Genomic DNA, 17,576 nt, shown 5'->3' with positions numbered 1-17,576 from the left:
TGAGTGAACGACTATTGGTGTAGAACATAGTGGGTGAACATTTTGAAATGACACCTTTGGACCACTTTTTGCTCCACAAGCCCTGCATTCGTGAATACTCAAACTCAAAACCTTAGCTTTAAGCAATTCACTTGTCCACAAAAGTACACCAAAAAATTCCACAAAATCTAACTTACAATTTAAGAATTCTAGGTGCACAAATTTAGCCTCACAATTATTTTCCCCTATCGAAAAAGAAAAACTTGTTTATATATAATTTATATAAAATATTTAGATAATTTTATTTTTTAATTAAGATGTAATTGATGTTTCCAAAATATGTGTGTGTATGCATGCACGCGCGCACGCACACACATATATCTGTGTGTGTGTGGATATATACATATATACAGACACATATATATACACAAACATACACACACATACATATATAAAAAGTTGTAATGGCTATAATTTATAAAACTTTAAATAAATCAAAATATAAATAAAGTGTGTTAAGATTATAATTAGGACTAAGATTACATCATGCTTAGTATTATAATCATCATAGAGTTTACGGTAGGGATTAGGATGATGATTTACAAAAGGTAGTATTATGGTTAGAATAATGGCTTATATGATGGTTAGTATTGAGATTAAAGTTAGGATTTTGATTAAGGAATGGTTTAGTGTTAGGGTCTTTAGGTGTCAACGACTAAGAAGTATCCATTTTTTCAAATCCATCACGATATAATTCCCACGTAATCTTTTTTTAGATGTGAGAGGAGTGTACTCAACAAGAATTGACCGCTTCCTTTCAACTTTAGAACTAGACCAAGGGTCCATTGATTATGATAATAGTTAAGCCTTAAGCTATTATTAGAATATGTAAATTACGATCTTGTTAAGATTAAGATTACAATTATTGTGACGATTTAATGTTAGAGTTTAAAGTTAAAATTCGAATTAGAGTTTAAGATTAAAGGTTAATATTAACATTAAGAATACACTTTACATAACCATTCATCTTATACTTAGAGTAATCATTTTAATTAGAATTTAGTTAGCATTAACATTTCCATTATGAATTACGATTAGATTAGTAGTTTACATTTTAATACTATTAGTATTATAATTAAAGTTAAAACATTCAAACAAAATTTCCGAATTTTCATAGAAGCGAGATTTGCGGGACGTCAGGTCCCCGAAACCGGGGAAAGGAAAAAAATACACGGCGAATATACCTGGCTAGGTAACCTAGGGAAGATAAGAGGGTAGAATTATATTGTATTTAACGCGAATAATGGTACAATATTTGGCATTTCTTGCAGCGGCGTCGATTAACGTGGTCCGAGGTTGCCGGCGGGAAAAGAGTGAGAAGTACGGTTGGTGGGGCTGACGTGTCTTTGGCGGATGTCCAATCACATCTTTTCGCGGGGGAATCTCTGGCGACAATTGGGGCCCACCGGCAGTGGCGTGTGCCAGGAGGCCGCCGTCCGAATCTTTTAAAATTCCACGATCACGTTGAAGTTCGCTCTTTTCGGAAAAAAGGAATAAACAAATGGCGTGTGTGCCTTCGCCAAGTGGGTCCCGCTCCCGCTGCTCTCGACTTTAGTTTTGGAATAAGAGAATATTAGGCTTAGTGATTAAGGTTCAACAATCCTTTCACATTTTCCCATGGAATTTTCTGATACGGTGGTTTAAAACTTTGCATTTTACTTCTTTCCCCATTGGGATTATTCCAATGGTCATTTAATAGTATAGATATTTTTAATAATAATAAGTCAAAGCTTGATATTTCTGTCAAAGTGTGATAAGACTCAAAAACTATACAATTGAATGTGGATAGAACTATTATTGCTACTTCCATGTGATATTCTATCATAATTCAATTCTATAATTTTTTGAGCCAAATTCATCAACCTTGCATGAACCCATCTCTCATGAGAATGAATGGGACACTAGGCATTCACTGCATCTAGGTGATGCTTATAGAGGCGAACCACTCAAACTTTCCAAGAGGTCACCCTTCCCAATACTACTCAAGCTCGAGTGCTTCCTCCATGGTTAAACTCACTCTACTTGCAACTCCATTTGTGAAACCTTCAACAAAGTGTTGTTCCTTATGGACCATTCATTAGAAAGTCTCTTAAGTTCATTAGTTGATAAGTGGAAGATACTTTTCACATCACGTCAAATTGTGATACTACTACCACAATTCAACAACGTGATTTTTTGAGTCAAACTTATTGAACCATGTTTTATGAGCAATGGTTCACTCAAACCCATCAATATGGGTCAATGAGTTTGAATAAAAAACTACACAATTGAATTGTGATAGCAATATCACAATCTCATTTCTTCTTCAAAAAAGTTAAATGAATAATTTATTAGTGAAGTTGAATTAATTGTTAAGGATTGAAAGAATATCTCATTGATTAAAAATTTGAAGTTCAAATTATTTGTAAATAAATTGAAAATAAATTATACTAGAAATATAATATCTTTCTTCTCTTCCACCTCTCTTCCTTATTTTTTCCTTATTGTACAAGTATTATCTCTTACTTCTATTTCCTTGTGCTTACATTCCTTGACGATGAATGATAGAATTTAATCCTCAACACTAAACACTAAAAATAATGTAGTCCAAGCTAAAATAAATAATTACTTTGAACTTCAAGGACTATGGACTTTTATGTTTTTAATGAATTGTCTTCTATTAGAATTATGTAGGATCTTTTGCATCAACATTATCGTCTAAGGTCTAGTCGATAAAGAGAATTGTATAAGAAAGATGTTAGATGATCAAGTGTGTTTCAAAATGTTGATGTAAAACAATTTTGCATAATTTAGATCAAAAATCACATACACTAGGAGAGAGGCTAAGCCCATATGAGAATATATTTTGTGTGCTAAGGGTCAAATAGTTATTTGAGGGTAACATTTGATACATAATCTCTATTTGCCTTATTAACGATTCAATTAGACCACCACAAAATTTGTGCAATTGATCTTATACGTAGGCACAAATCTAGTCAAATAAAGTTGTATATAATTCCTCTAATTAATATTTTTTTCTTCTAACTATTAGATATACAAGTGAATGACTATTAGTATAGTAAATAACCCTTGGCATATTTTTAATAAAAAAGTGTTCTAATGAATAACCATTGAAACATAAATGACACCTATGTCTCTTTTACTAAAGATCATGAACTTTGATAAATTGAATCTAATTAAAAGTCATTTACATAAAAACACAAACAATCTCACCCTAACAATAATGTTTATAATCCTTATCTGCATGGGTAGATGAGTTGGCTTTAGAATGTGGGTAGGGGAAGAGACCCATTAGCCATACGATATCACAAATGTACTTATAGTTGGCCAATTTCTAACTTTCTTGGTTGCTAATTGGTCCATTTGTGCAAAAAGTATTATTTTGTTTGGGTGAGTGACTATTGGAGGTGAACATTATGGGTTCTGTCAGGGGAACATTTTGAAATGACACTTTTCGACCACTATGCACTCTACGACTTCTATAGAGAGCTTTGTAAATGTGGAAACACCCAAACCTTACTAATAGCCAACAACACATATACTAATAGTTGATCATTTTTTAGCTTTCTTGGTTGCTGATTGGTCCATTTGTGCAAAAAGTACTGTTAATTTTTGGTGAGCGACTATCAGGGGTGAACATAATAGTTTCTGTCGGACAAACGTTTTGAAATGACACTATTCGACCACTTTGCTCTCTACGACTTGTTTAGAGGGCGTTGTAAATGTGGAAACACCTAAACCTTAGCTTTAAGCTTTTCAATCACTTATAGAAACTAACCAAAAAGATCAACAAATTTCAACATGTTAATTAGAAGTTTTAGATGCGCAAAATTAGTCTAGTCTCTTCCCCTAGTTCTCCACAATCTTGGATTTGATTCTCACTTGAATAAAAATTGGGATATATGGATGTAAAACAAAAAAAAAAAAACAATGTTTGTGATCCTAAAACGTAATGTGGGAGAATCGATTCATGCTTCTTCTTCTTTTTTTTCTGATGGAAACAACCGGATTACATAGATATCGGCATCTCTGCCTTTACAAGCTGATTACAACATTATGAGGTAGCATATATCTCAATTGGTTGTAGCTCAATTGATTGGTGAAATTGCCATCCACCAAAGTTCAAACCCCCGGAGACGTGTTTGGGCCAGGTTCGACCCCTAGATGACTTTGACGGAATCGGTACATGTTTGATGAATCATAGTAAAGTAGAATGGCTTGTCGAGGGTGATTTAAATTTACTCTCGAACAAAACGATTTCCTCATGGAAAAACGTAAAGACTGTGAAAGAGAGATCTGTTGTCCGGTTGCTTTAAAGGGAAAGTGAATTCCATGCGGGATTTGGTAAGGGGAAAACGCGGCAAGAAATGTGAAGGATCCGATCCAAGCTACAAGTGGGATCATCGTGCTGTTTGAGGAACCCAACATAAACAACAAACATCATTCATTACCACCACCACCACCACCATGCCCAGATACACGGCCACAATCATTTCGTGTCTTCAAACACCCTTCGTACATTTCTCGTGCTTTCTATTTCTAATATACCCAAATAAATATCACAACATGCGGGGAATAACGACAAACTACAAAACAGAGCTCTACATCACATATATTCGCATTCCCTCTGAAATATCTCATACTAAAATTCTCATTTCATGTGCTCCAAACTACCTCTAAGTCAACAATAATAAGATAGTGTTTTTGTTCATGGTTGTGTTGTTTTGGTATTCTTCTTATGATCATACAAATAGAACCAGTGAAGCAGAATGAGCTGCAATGGCTGCCGAGTATTGAGAAAAGGCTGCAGTGAGTCGTGCGTACTGAGGCCATGCCTTGAATGGATCAACACCGCACAATCTCAGGCAAATGCCACTGCCTTCCTCGCCAAATTCTATGGCCGAACGGGCCTAATCAACCTCATCAGCAACGGCCCTCAATGTTCAAGGCCTGGTTAGTTGCAATCATCATCTCTTACATTTCTTCTAATAGTTGTTGTTTCTAGATTTGATTGTGTGCGAGATCTTTTAGAATCAAAGAATTTTTTGATCATGAAATTCTATCATCAACATGTTAAATAGTCTAAGAATAAGAAAAATCAATAAATTCTGATTTCGACAATTCATAATATTTTTGGATGTGATTGTGTGTATGTGTTTTACCATCAACATTTTGGATCAACTCCATGATCCAACATCATGATTATCTATTGTATCCTTGAATTCATGGAGTATGATGGGAAATATACATTGATGGTAAAAAATACACATGCAGTGGCATCCTGAAAGGTTCTTGTTGAATAAGACACATGTTAGTGTTTGAGATCTTTTCTCATTTTTATGTTTCTGATTAGTGATGAATGATCAAGATAAAGGAAGTAAATTGATGTCATTTGAATGTTAGACAATTCAAGGATAACAAAAATATAAATAGTTTATAGAATGTGATTCAAAATATTGATAGAAAAATTCATACATCATGAATAGAGAAGCCAACACGGTCATCATATTTTTAACATTTGTTATCAAGATCTGATTAGTTATAAGAATCATATCTTAAGATTTTACAATAGTTATCATTTCTAGATTTGATTGTGTGTTTATCTTAACCTAAAATTTTGTGATCCATTGTGAAACATTAATAAAAAAAACTCACCCACAATCAAATGGAAATGAATTATAACTACATCATCATCTGTTCTTTAAAATGTTAATTGCCCAAGTTTTTCTTTAGCTGAGACTTTGTGTGTTTGTGGGTATGTTCAGCTTTATTCAGGTCTCTACTATACGAAGCTTGTGGAAGAATAATGAATCCGATCCATGGATCAGTGGGTCTCCTCTGGTCTGGCAATTGGGCGCTATGCCAGGCAGGAGTGGAGAGTATTTTGCAGGGAAACATTCCAAATCCACTCCATATGAATTCTTGTGTTATGACAAACGAGGAGCAACAAACAATGCACGGCACAGCCAGCGGGCTGAACAAAGTGAAGGCGAGCTGCAAATTCAAGTGTATTAATCCTCGAAGAAAACCCAAATCAAAAGAAGCTCAACTTCTTGATCAGATTCAGATGACTTCAAGTGGGGGTATTGATATGATGAAAACGCTGAATGGAAAAGAGAAATGCTGTTCTTCATCTCAACAACCAGATGACGAGATGAATTCTAATACGTTACAGTCGTTCAATCCAAAAGTCGAAGCTTTGTATATGCAGAATAGTGAGGTGAAGGTTGAGGTGGAATTGGAGCTCACATTGGGAGCCCAAAAACCCACTTTTACTCACAATTTCGCAGATTAAGTTATGCGGAATATATGGCGGTTAAGAAGAGAAAATCTTGTAGTGTAACCCATAGAAATTAACATGTAGTGGTCAATGATTCCACTATTCGAATTTGGAATTAGAGAAAGTGATTGAGCTTCCGAGAAAAAGGGGCCTGAATTCTAGGCTTTTGCAGTTACCCCTAGTGATTTCATATTACTATAAACAGATTAGCACTGGCAGAAAAACTCCTGAGATTCCCCTATATAAAATAAACTCTAATGATTAAAGCATCAAATTTGTGCTTTTTCTCAGAAATAGTTTTGTATATTGTAGCCCAAGTAATTTATTACTTGTTTTAGGGAAAATCGGATGGAATGGGCTTGCATCTTAACTTTAATTTAGGGAAATAAAAGAATTTGTGTGTCTTGTAGTTTCAAAAAAAAGTAAATTGTTGATGAAATATCTATTCGATAATAATAATTCTTAAATACAATGTATTGTAAAATGTAAGTCTTTCGTTCAGTATATTGGGAGTATTGGCTCTCTTCGAATGCTTTTTAAGTCTTTCGTCCAGCATATTGAGAGTATTGGCTTGCTTTGAATGCTCCCTCTTGCTAATGGATCTACCATATAAAAACTTGTTATGGATATCTCAAACTTAAGATTTCCTCCTTCCCCAAAAACCCCACCAATTTCCTCTTACTAGGAATGTGTCTGTTAACTCTATGCTAAAACATTTCTTCGTTGTTTTTCTTTGCAAGCCCTTTAAGGAACTTCCTACTCAGTTGGAAGAATGCCTCCCTTGTGCCACTTTTGTTCCAAAGGTGGATTAGAAAATGATGATCTAGATTACATTTCTTATTTTGAGAAGTTGACACTTATTGGAAGATTTAATTGCTTGTGGTTTTCTCTTCCAACATTACACTCCTAAACCTCTAAGCACTAGAACTTGCTTGTTTTAGTATGGTGGAGATTTATCTTTTTGCTTGCAACCTCATCATGATTTTCTTTGCTTTTAGTTATAATAAAGATGTTGTTTTGTCCATGGGTGTGGAAATGAGATTTACACACCTTGTCTCTTTGCCCTTTGACACCCTCCTTCAACTCCCTAATGGAGTTTGTTAAGTCTATCCTCACTTGGGTTAGACTTTGATTTGAAAACAAGGCACTACTCAAACACAACTCATGTCATTCACTCTCTGCTATACTGAATTTTTTTAGATTCTTAAGGTTTGTCACTAAAAAGAAATCCATACAAGCATGGGCACAACATGACTAAAAAAGTGACTGTAGATGTACAACTTTATACTAGAAACTCCAGTATTTCAAATAATGAGCTTCTTCATGCAACTCCCCAGCGGAGTCACCATTTTGTTGGTGTTTTAAAGTTATAGATCTAAAATAGCTCTCGGATACAAAATAAAGGTAGAAACCTAGGGATTAGCTTTTTCCCATCTTCAACAAAACCTATTATGGATCTAGACCAACTTAACAAAGCATATGACCTTTCCACACTTTAGGCTCTATAGGCCAAGGAGGGTATACCTAGGGATTATATCATTCATTGACTCACTTTACCCATTATTCATCCCTCACAGCAGAAAATGGTCTAATATCTTCTTAAAATTGAAATCAACTATTGATTTATAGTAGCCAACCATAAGCTCAAAAGTTATCACAATAAGTGAAAGACCAACATCTAATTCATTCTCACAAACTTTAAGATAATTGATTTTGATTTAAAATTGAATTATGCAACTAAATGACTACTTCAATTTGTATCTGAATTGATGACCAATGGCTTATCCATTGCTACACATGGTCATATCAGTAAATTTTGCTCTATTCAATTGACTTGTAATTAAATATATCAACTGTTAACCCTAATCCCCATTCTTATGATATCTTTCCCACATACTTAGAAAGCCTGTCAATTCATAGAAGCATTTACTTGATTGCTTGAATTAAAAGCAACAATTAATTGACATACAACCTATCCAAGCTGCATTAAACTAAAATGAACCTTGCTCATTTAGTCTCATCTAGAATATGAAAAAGGAGACATAAACTCAAGTCACAGATACTTAGTAATTCCTCTCTTTATATTAATTTCCTTGAGAATGATAGATTTATCTTATACAAAACTCAAAATGTAACTCAGAATATAATAGATGGTTCATTCTTATCACTATGATCTTTTAAAATATAAATTTGAAACAACATACAATTAACACAAAATGTGGACCAACTGTAAAATAGCATAAGCACTAAAAGAAAATAGAATTCAAACCGCTACTCCACGTCTTGGAAATCCTTTTATAAGACAATGATTGGAACAAGCTTCAGATGGGAGGACACTTGTCAAAATTTCATTAAAAATAAATATAAAGATAATTCAGATATTTTGTTTTTACAAACATTATTTGTACTTGGACAAAAGATAGGAAGTAGTTGCAAAACTGGTAGATGGTAATTTCTCTTCAGGTGTCTCCAAGATAAGCATGTGTGCAACTTTAACAACCTACCACACTCACTATCTTTCTCTTGTCTTGTCTCTTCTGCCATCCAGTTATGATCTCTAACTGCTTCCCATGTGCAAAGCTTTAATTTCTCCAGCTGCTTCACACACATAAATCTCTCTTTTCATTGGCCATTTAGTGCTTCTCATCATCTTGATCACTAAGTGCCTTATTCCATCTAGCATTTGTTATGTCTTTTGATACGGTACAAACCTATTCATGTCAATTTCTACTTTGAAAAGAGAATCAATCAAATCATTGAAAGCAATATCATCTATATCGCTATAAAATGTGGTTGTTACTCCTATTAGAGTTGGTATTGAGTCAAAAGAATTTGATTACTCCTGCCAATCTTTCAATTTACTTTCAGCATCCAAAATTGGTGGTATGTAAGAATCAATCCCCCTTGCCAGAATTTTCATTATTATGTACAATTTACAGCTTACCAGTAAAGAAACCTATTAATTCTTTTATTGTCTCTAAACTTTCCTTTACTGTGAAAACTTTATCTAGTAGGTCGGGCTTCTTTTCCATCAACAAAATTAATCTTTCAAAGAATTTGAATGTATGGCCCCCATTGATTAAAAATAGACGATAGCCATGATAGTGCTTCATTGCATAAATGCTCAACACTTTGTAGAGAAATGAAAAGGTTATGTGCATGTTGAAAGATCTGTGCATGTTGAAAGATCTTTTTTAATGTGTCTATCCTATGGCTTATCATACCCTTTAGAACACTAGTTCTTATTTCACCACCTTGATGTGGAGCTTTAACATCTATACTCTTTCTCTATGGCTCAATATCACTCTACACTTGCTCAATTGTTTGAGTTGATATCTCTTGAGTGGTCTTTGCTAGTTGCTCACACCTGATTTCTATTTTGCTATGTTTTGCTGCACTAAGCTATTCTTTTAAGGATTCCACTTCAGCTTATTGCTCCCTATCCTTTGACTCCATCTCAGTTATTTTCTGACTATATACATAACTCTTTTTTAGCTCATCCTCATATAGTTTCTTGATATCAATGTAATCATGGAAGGTTCTAGCTAGTATAGTCTCAGTTTCTTCAATCTTGGCCCCAGTCATGAATGAAAAGTGTTTCAGGGTGTTTGAAATTTCTATACCAAAAGTGTTTTGCATTGTCCACACTATCATGTTGCCTTGAGAAGTGCTCTGAATATCCATCAACTTTGGATTATTTCTTTAAGGTGCCATGCCCCTATTGAAAAAATAGAACAATGAAAACAAAATAAACAAACAAAGAACTTCCAGCTTAATTTTATTGAATGTTAGATGCAAATTTATACAATAGCTTGAACCAACAACATTCCTAAATGGCTGCTAATTATATTGATAACAAACAACTTCATTATTGACAACACACACAAACTTGACAACTAACTAAAACTTATGGATACCTAACTCAAGCACATCTACAATAAGAACTTGATTCAAACTAGAACTCTTTGACTCATACCTAAACTAAACTTGTGTTGTAGCAACTCAACAAGGTTTACCACATGTGCAACAATTATTATTGACTACTATTGGAACATTATCTCCAACACCCCCACTTAATGTGACAACTAAAAGAAACGTTATGTAGAAATTATACTTTAAAAATATTTCATAGAGGAGTAAGACTTTCTCATAGTTATGTGACTATCATCCAACTTTGAAACACCATTGGACACACCATCTCCACATAAAATGTCTCATAACCCTTGTAAAGGTACGATTCCAAGATTCTAGACTTTTAAATCTCCTCAAACTATTGGACACACCATATCCACATGGAATGCCTCATAACCCTCGTAAAGGTATAGCTTCTCCAATCCTATAGCACCTCAAACTATGTGAGCATACATTTAGCCTCTACCACATATTTTCCTATTTTTCAAAGCATTAATCTCTTCAAAACCAAATAATTTTTTCAATGAAAACATAATCATCTAATGGTTCTTCTCCAAGCCTCATCTTCTTAACAACTTATTCTCTAACAGAAAAAACTTAAAAGGATGATAGCTCTGGTACCATATTGGAAAAATAAAACAATAGAAACAAAACAGAGAAAGAAAGAATGAACTTCTAGCTTAATTTTATTGAATAATAGATTCAAATTTATACAACAACTTGACCCAACAACATTCTTAAATGATTGCTAATTAGATTGACAACAAACCACTTCATGATTGACAACACACACAAACTTGACAACTGTTGGCAATATGGTCAGTTAGATGTCTTGATGGTTGTCATTTATGGAAACATATACTCAACATTTCAATTATGAATTTAGAGATAGAAAATTGTCTAAGTATTAGATAGTTTGTAGTAGTACAATGAATAGATCTTAACAATGCAAATGATACACAAAGAATTAGCTTATGCACAGTTGAGGAAATCTTTGTGATAAGTTCATGGAAATGAGTACCAGTGTGCATGTATGTACAATCAGTACAACATAAGTTACATTAAGTTTAACTATGTTGGTATTTAACAGTGCAAAATAGAGTATAGCACAAAATAGTGTTATACAGCTTTAGGAATTGTTTTGGTTTCAAAATAGTTGCTAATTCATGTTAAGCCAACTATATGGATATTATTTTATATTATGTCAAGCATGTGAAGACATGGAAGCCGATTGAGCAATAATTTGTGAATGCACAAGATATAAGTAAAGATCTTATGTTGTGCAGATAAGTGGTGAAAGTGAGTTCTATAGTGAATGTATGTGATGTGTAGAGACTGTGGAAGTTGCATGAGTAGATGTGACATGAAAACTATTGTGAGAATCATCTGTAAGTCTTATGTAATGTGAAATCTAATGTTAGATCAGAACAAGTGCAAATTATAACAAGAAGCAAGTATTGTTTGCATATCTATTTTGTGAAGGAACTAAATTGTATAATTGCATGTTAGGGCAGTGGGCTCTTCTTGCATACATTTTAATTGATCTACCAACTCCTAACAAGGTTGAGGCTTCTAATAAGGCCTAGTCCTCTAACAAGGACTCAAGACACTATATGTACTTCATAGACTCTTAACAAGGTCAATATCCTTAATCGGATCCTATTGCTTAGTGAATCATCTAGTGGGTGTCATCCCCACTGGGGTTTTCCCTTGGCCAAGGTTTCCCTAGTTAACAAATAATAGTGTTATGAGTTCTCTATGTGTATGGTTATATTTACTATTAAACATTGTTGGTTTACTTTCATATACAAGTTATAAAGTAATTAACAATAATCAGTTGTGGGAAAAATTTTGTAGAATACTGATTCCCCCCCCCTCTCAGTATTATCTATTTCTAACAATTGGTATTAGAGCTTAGTTACTTTGAAAAGGCTTAACAACTTAAGTAAGATCTTGGTGAATATGGAATAGTTGAAGAAGAATCTTGAAGAAGTTCTTGAATAGATTGACCTTCTTACTGAAGAGAAAGATAACTTGAAAGATAGATACAAAGATGCAAAAGTTTACATTAGTAAACTAAAAGATGAAATTGATGATATGAAATCTGACAAGGAACCTTTATAGTAGATTGGTGTTATTGATGATGCAAAAAATCTCAAGGAAGAGAATGAGATCTTGAAACATGAGTTGAAAATTGTTGAACTAAAGTTGAGTCTCAAGACTAGTGATAACAAGAGTGAACTTGATCTAAAATATGAGAATGCACACCTTGAATCCTAGTTGAGTCAAGTGAAATTTGAATTAGATTCTATAGAGTTGGAAAAATAGAACAACATTATGAAAGGAGGGTTGACAAAAGAAAAATAATAGTTAGAGAAACTCTACGTAAGCTCTGAGAAAATTGATGAACAAATATTTCATCAAAGACCTTCTAATGACAAGAAATGCCTTGGATATCTTCTTGGAGAGAAGTCAACAAAGAAAGATGAGATTAGGATAAAACCAGATCCTGTAGCAAAAATCCCTAAAGAAAAGTTCAAGTGGTCTGATGAAGTTGAGAAAATTGAATTGACAAAGAAATTTGATAAAATTAAAACAATAGAGCAAGTTGAAGAACCTAAGCAAGATGATTCATCCAAAGAGATAAGACATGAATTCAAAGATAGATGCTATATATGTAATGAAGTTGGACAAGGTATGTGCGAGATCATGGTGTGCCAAAAAGTGGAGATGTGAAAAAAATAGAGTTTGAAGATGTCTAAAAGCGCTTCAAAATCCGCTCTGACTTTTTTCCACCTATCCAAGTACCAAACTTGGAAGGTAAGGCCAAGCCTTATCAGATATCTGATATTATCGGATATCCAAAAACATATCAAAAATTTGATATGCTAGGGAGCCTAATATAATATTATTATTATTATATTATAATAATATAAAAATATTACCTTATTATAGTATAATATAATATAATACATTATAATATAATATAATATAATATAATTATTATACTATAATAATAATATTATATTATAATAATATAATAATATAACATAATGTAAAATATAATATAATGTAATATAAAATATCATATGTTATGTAAAATGATTTGCGCTATAAAATATGAGATTTGCGTTATAAAATATCATATCCAATGTATTGGATATCCGATATTATATCGAATATTTGATATTGAATCAGATATCCGATATAATATCAGATATCTGATCCCTGCCATCACATATATTTTTTTAAAAAAAACACAGACCCGCGACCTTGTATTTTTGGGATTTTGAGGCCAGGCGCGACCGATATTGGGTTCTACATCAGATATTGGATTCTATATCGGATATTAGATATCCAAGTAAGTTTTTTTTTTTTTTTTTTTTTTTAATTCATTTTTAATCTATATTGAATAGATTTTAGCATAATTTTGTTTGTTTTAGTTGAATCTAGGGTTTTTTTGAAAAAAATGGTTAAAATTAAGGGGTTTTTTTAATACATATTACGTTTTGCAATTCAATAGGAATGGCTGATCAGAATGATGACACTGAGGCATAGAATAATATTCCTCGTAACCCCCCACCAAACGATCCAGTACCCCCACAAAACTGTCCACCAAATGATCCTCTACCCCCTCAAAGCCCTCCTCGAATTGAGCAATTGATAAATGAGAATCTCACCGAGCTGAGAGGTTTGCATAAAACATATAATAATGTACCTGCATTGGCTCCTATGTTATCCACGTTAAACACTATAGTGGATAACATTAAAACCCTTACAAACCAACAAAATGCCGCTCTTTGTTGGCATGATGAAATGCATGCGATGTTTGATGATGGTTTGGACTATGATGAGATTGTGACCCTCAACATAACCAAAGAAGTTTTGGCTAGCCTTTTTGCAAACCCAAAAACAGGTTTACCAGTCAACCCAAAAAAATCCAAACTATCCATTAAATGGTTCACAAATGATGCCATACATGAAAACTTTTGGGATTGTTGGTGGATGGTCTTTGATATCCCTCCACATGGCAATTTAGACATACCATTTTATTTCCTTAGAAAATTATATGCAAAATTTGTGTTCAAACTTAAAGTGAACTATTGGAGCATGAAGCCCAACATGGGCTTAGGACTAGGAGCTCCTCAAGATAGAACCTCTTCCCAGTGGAAGAAAGCTGGCACTTTTGTCCCCCCCACTGATATCTCCCCTCCTCCTCGAGTGCAGCATCCAGATATTATGATAGAGGCTAGCTCTCAAACCATCAGAGCCATTCATAGGCTGAGTAGCCTAATGATATCTCAGGCTAGGTCAATCCTGCCTCCTTGTGTTGATGATGATGGTGCCAGTTCATCATCGACTAGCTCATCACATGTTTGTGTGCCTCACACTTGAATTACATGCAAGAATATTTTCCTGGGTCCCATAGGTGATCTTCTTGAGTATCATTTTGTATTAGGCGAGGATACACCAGACACACGTGCAAAGGCTATAGACCCTAATGTGAGAGAGGAGGGGAATGTAGAGGCATGGACTCCTTCAGTGTCGGTACATGTATACATTTTTTTGTTATGACATATGCGATTTAAAGTTAATTTTTATAATAGAGTAATTTTAATTTTTAAGCCATATTGACTTTTATATGTATGTGATCTTCATTCATGTTTAGTTGATGACCGAGGAGGAGCTCAGATAGATTGATGATGCCACGCTCTCGACCATTTCATTTGGCCTTGAGACATCTACAGTACATTATGTTGTGTTCGCATTTTTTATTTATTTGATATTGTAGCATATATGGTTGCTAAACTTTCTTTTATCTTGCAAGTAGCAGCTGTCCCAGGAGGACAAAGTGCGGATGGTGAGCCAACGCGCATTGACAAAGGAAAGGTAATTAGGTGTTTTCTATTTGATTAAATATCGATGCATTCTTGTAACATGTTTGTGGTAATCTCATTTAATTACATTCTTTATTGTATATAGGGCATGGCTACTGGCGATGAGCATGTAAAGATTCTGCATCGTAGACCATCAGGGATTTCCATTCATACTGGGAGCCCCACTATATGTATAAGTATCATTTATTTTTTATTATCCTTATCTTCATAAATAAATTCAAAACTAATTTCCATGATATTAACAACTGCTATTTTGTATCTCATAGGAGACTCCTAGTGCACATGAGGTCCGACGAGAGAGTTATGTAGATTTGATGATGCAGGCACTCTCTCTTGAGGAGGAGCCTACAATAGTAAGTTGTAGTTTGAATTCATGATTAAATATGTTATAAATTTAGCATGCTATGAATTATAATGTTATAGTTTAAATTGTAGATTCATTTGACAAATGTATAATTTGAACATATACAACCCACAAGCAGAGAGGTAGAAACTTTGCTGAGGGCATATGAGAGGACTCTTGACCGGCGTAGGAGGTCGACAAGAGAGGTATTTATTATGAAATTTTGTTAGTATAAATTTTTATTACAAAAAAGATCATTATGCATTTGAGTAATTCAATGTTAGATACAAAGAATCATATAAATTTAGTAGTCTAACTTTGGGTTTTCTTTTTTTTTTTTTATGTAGGAGGCATCTGATCTACCTAGTGCGGTGAAGAGGTTGCATTTTGATCATCCACCAGCACCCTAGGATAGTATAGTTATTGTAGGATGCATCATGAGACATTTTGAGATGGCATATGCCACATTGTATATAGAAACATTGATATTATACACATTTTGATGGCATGATCAGCCACACTTTGTATATGGATCCATGTATTTTGATATATATTTGAGTTCTTTGTCTATGGATACGCTGGTCTATTTTGATATGTTCATTATTAATAAATTGTATATTACAGTTCAAAATTTTATTATTGATTCATATTATATGAGTAATGGTTTGTAAATATTATATGATTCATATTATTGATGCCCATATTTCAAGGATTTATTTGAAAATCTTAGCAAGTGGAGAAATTGAAAGTTTTAATATATGAGATGATTTAGTTGAACATTAAAAACAAAACTCTCGAGATTAACTAAAGTAGTAGGAATGAATGTTCATTTATTCCCGAATCTGAGAGATCTTCATCACTATGAATGTGGGTAAGAGTTTCTCCCTTTATCGTTCATAAAATTCTTATAGTGAGTATTCCTCAATTCATATTCCTTTAATCATTCTTCAATGCATATTAGTGCTAATTTAAGAGCTTTCTAAAAATAATCATATAAGTAACCCAAAACAATGACACAATGAATTAAATAACTTCCAATTATACACAACACATTCCATATGAATTCATATCATATGAATTCAATATTTATTCTCAACGTCCTTGGCATTGGAAAAGTCTTATTCTGAGTGGTTAAGCTAACCAAATGCTTTTAACATATATTTTTTCTTTTAAACATAAACTGTAATAACATAAAAAAGATGTATGACTTATACAGATAATAATAGGAACTGAAGACATATAAGTACCTTGAAAGATCGACCTCGAAATGCACTTAGAGCACCTTGGAGACTCCTTGGTACGGGGTGGCCGCGGATGATGGATGGTCTCCATGGCTGGAACAAGGATGTGACTAGGGTTCACCCACCCACTCGGAGCTAATGGCGCTAACGATTCGATGCCAAGATCAGCGGTTTCATATTTACGCTGTGGTGCACCTATGAACTGAGGCACACTGCAATTTTTGGCATCGAGCGAGATCGTTGTGCCGAATCCAAACAGAATGTGATCTCTCAAAAATGAGATAGGTTATTTTAGGCTTCAACGTCATAATCTTATAGCATTCAACAGTTCATTGATAGCCCTCACGAGTTTCAAGTTATGACCCTCGGAAGATCGACCTCAAAATGCACTTAAAGAACCTTGGGGACTCCTCGGTACGGGGTGGCTGTGGATGATGAATGGTCTCCATGGCCAAAACAAGAGTGTGAATAGGGTTCACCCACCCAAACAGAGCTAATGGTGCTGATGATTCGATGCCAAGATCAGCAGTTTCAAAGTTGCATTGTGGTGCACCTATGAACTAAGGCACACTGTGAGTTTTGGCATCGAGCAAGATCATTGTGCCGAATCCAAATAGAATGTGATCTCTCAAAAATGAGATAGGTCATTTTAGGTCTCAGCATCATTGTCCTATAGCATTCGATAGTTTATCGATAGTCCTCACGAACTCCCAGTTATGACCCTCGAAAGATTGACCTCGAAATGCACTTAGAGCACCTTGGAGACTCCTTGGTACGGGGTGGCCGCGGATGATGGATGGTCTCTATGGCTAGAACAAGGGTATGACTAGGGTTCACCCATCCACCTGGAGCTAATGGCATTG

General features: G+C 34.1%; 1 protein-coding gene across 1 annotated transcript; it reads left to right on the top strand.

The window, feature by feature from the left end:
* The first annotated feature begins 4,657 nt into the window (after window positions 1–4,657).
* LOC149571058 (uncharacterized) lies at window positions 4,658–6,613 on the top strand. The gene is made up of 2 exons (XM_089812629.1): window positions 4,658–4,992; window positions 5,805–6,613. The coding sequence occupies exons 1-2, from the start codon at window positions 4,809–4,811 to the stop codon at window positions 6,332–6,334; spliced, it is 714 nt and encodes a 237-aa protein (XP_089668755.1). The 5' UTR covers window positions 4,658–4,808; the 3' UTR covers window positions 6,335–6,613.
* Window positions 6,614–17,576: the final 10,963 nt, after the last annotated feature.

The sequence above is a fragment of the Cupressus sempervirens genome, chromosome 2, assembly GCF_028749045.1.
Source record: "Cupressus sempervirens isolate cs-2001-9-10 chromosome 2, ASM2874904v1, whole genome shotgun sequence".
In the NCBI taxonomy this organism is placed as follows: domain Eukaryota; kingdom Viridiplantae; phylum Streptophyta; class Pinopsida; order Cupressales; family Cupressaceae; genus Cupressus; species Cupressus sempervirens.
The sequence above is the reverse complement of the archived record's forward strand: the minus strand, read 5'-3'. Positions and strand labels throughout refer to the sequence as shown.

What these genes read in the sequence shown, in the direction of transcription:
- LOC149571058 (XM_089812629.1), top strand. Translation starts at nt 4,809, where the DNA reads ATGAGCTGCAATGGCTGCCGAGTATTGAGAAAAGGCTGCAGTGAGTCG. An exon ending in CCCTCAATGTTCAAGGCCTG is followed by an intron (nt 4,993 to 5,804) that starts GTTAGTTGCAAT and finishes GGGTATGTTCAG; the next exon opens with CTTTATTCAGGTCTCTACTA.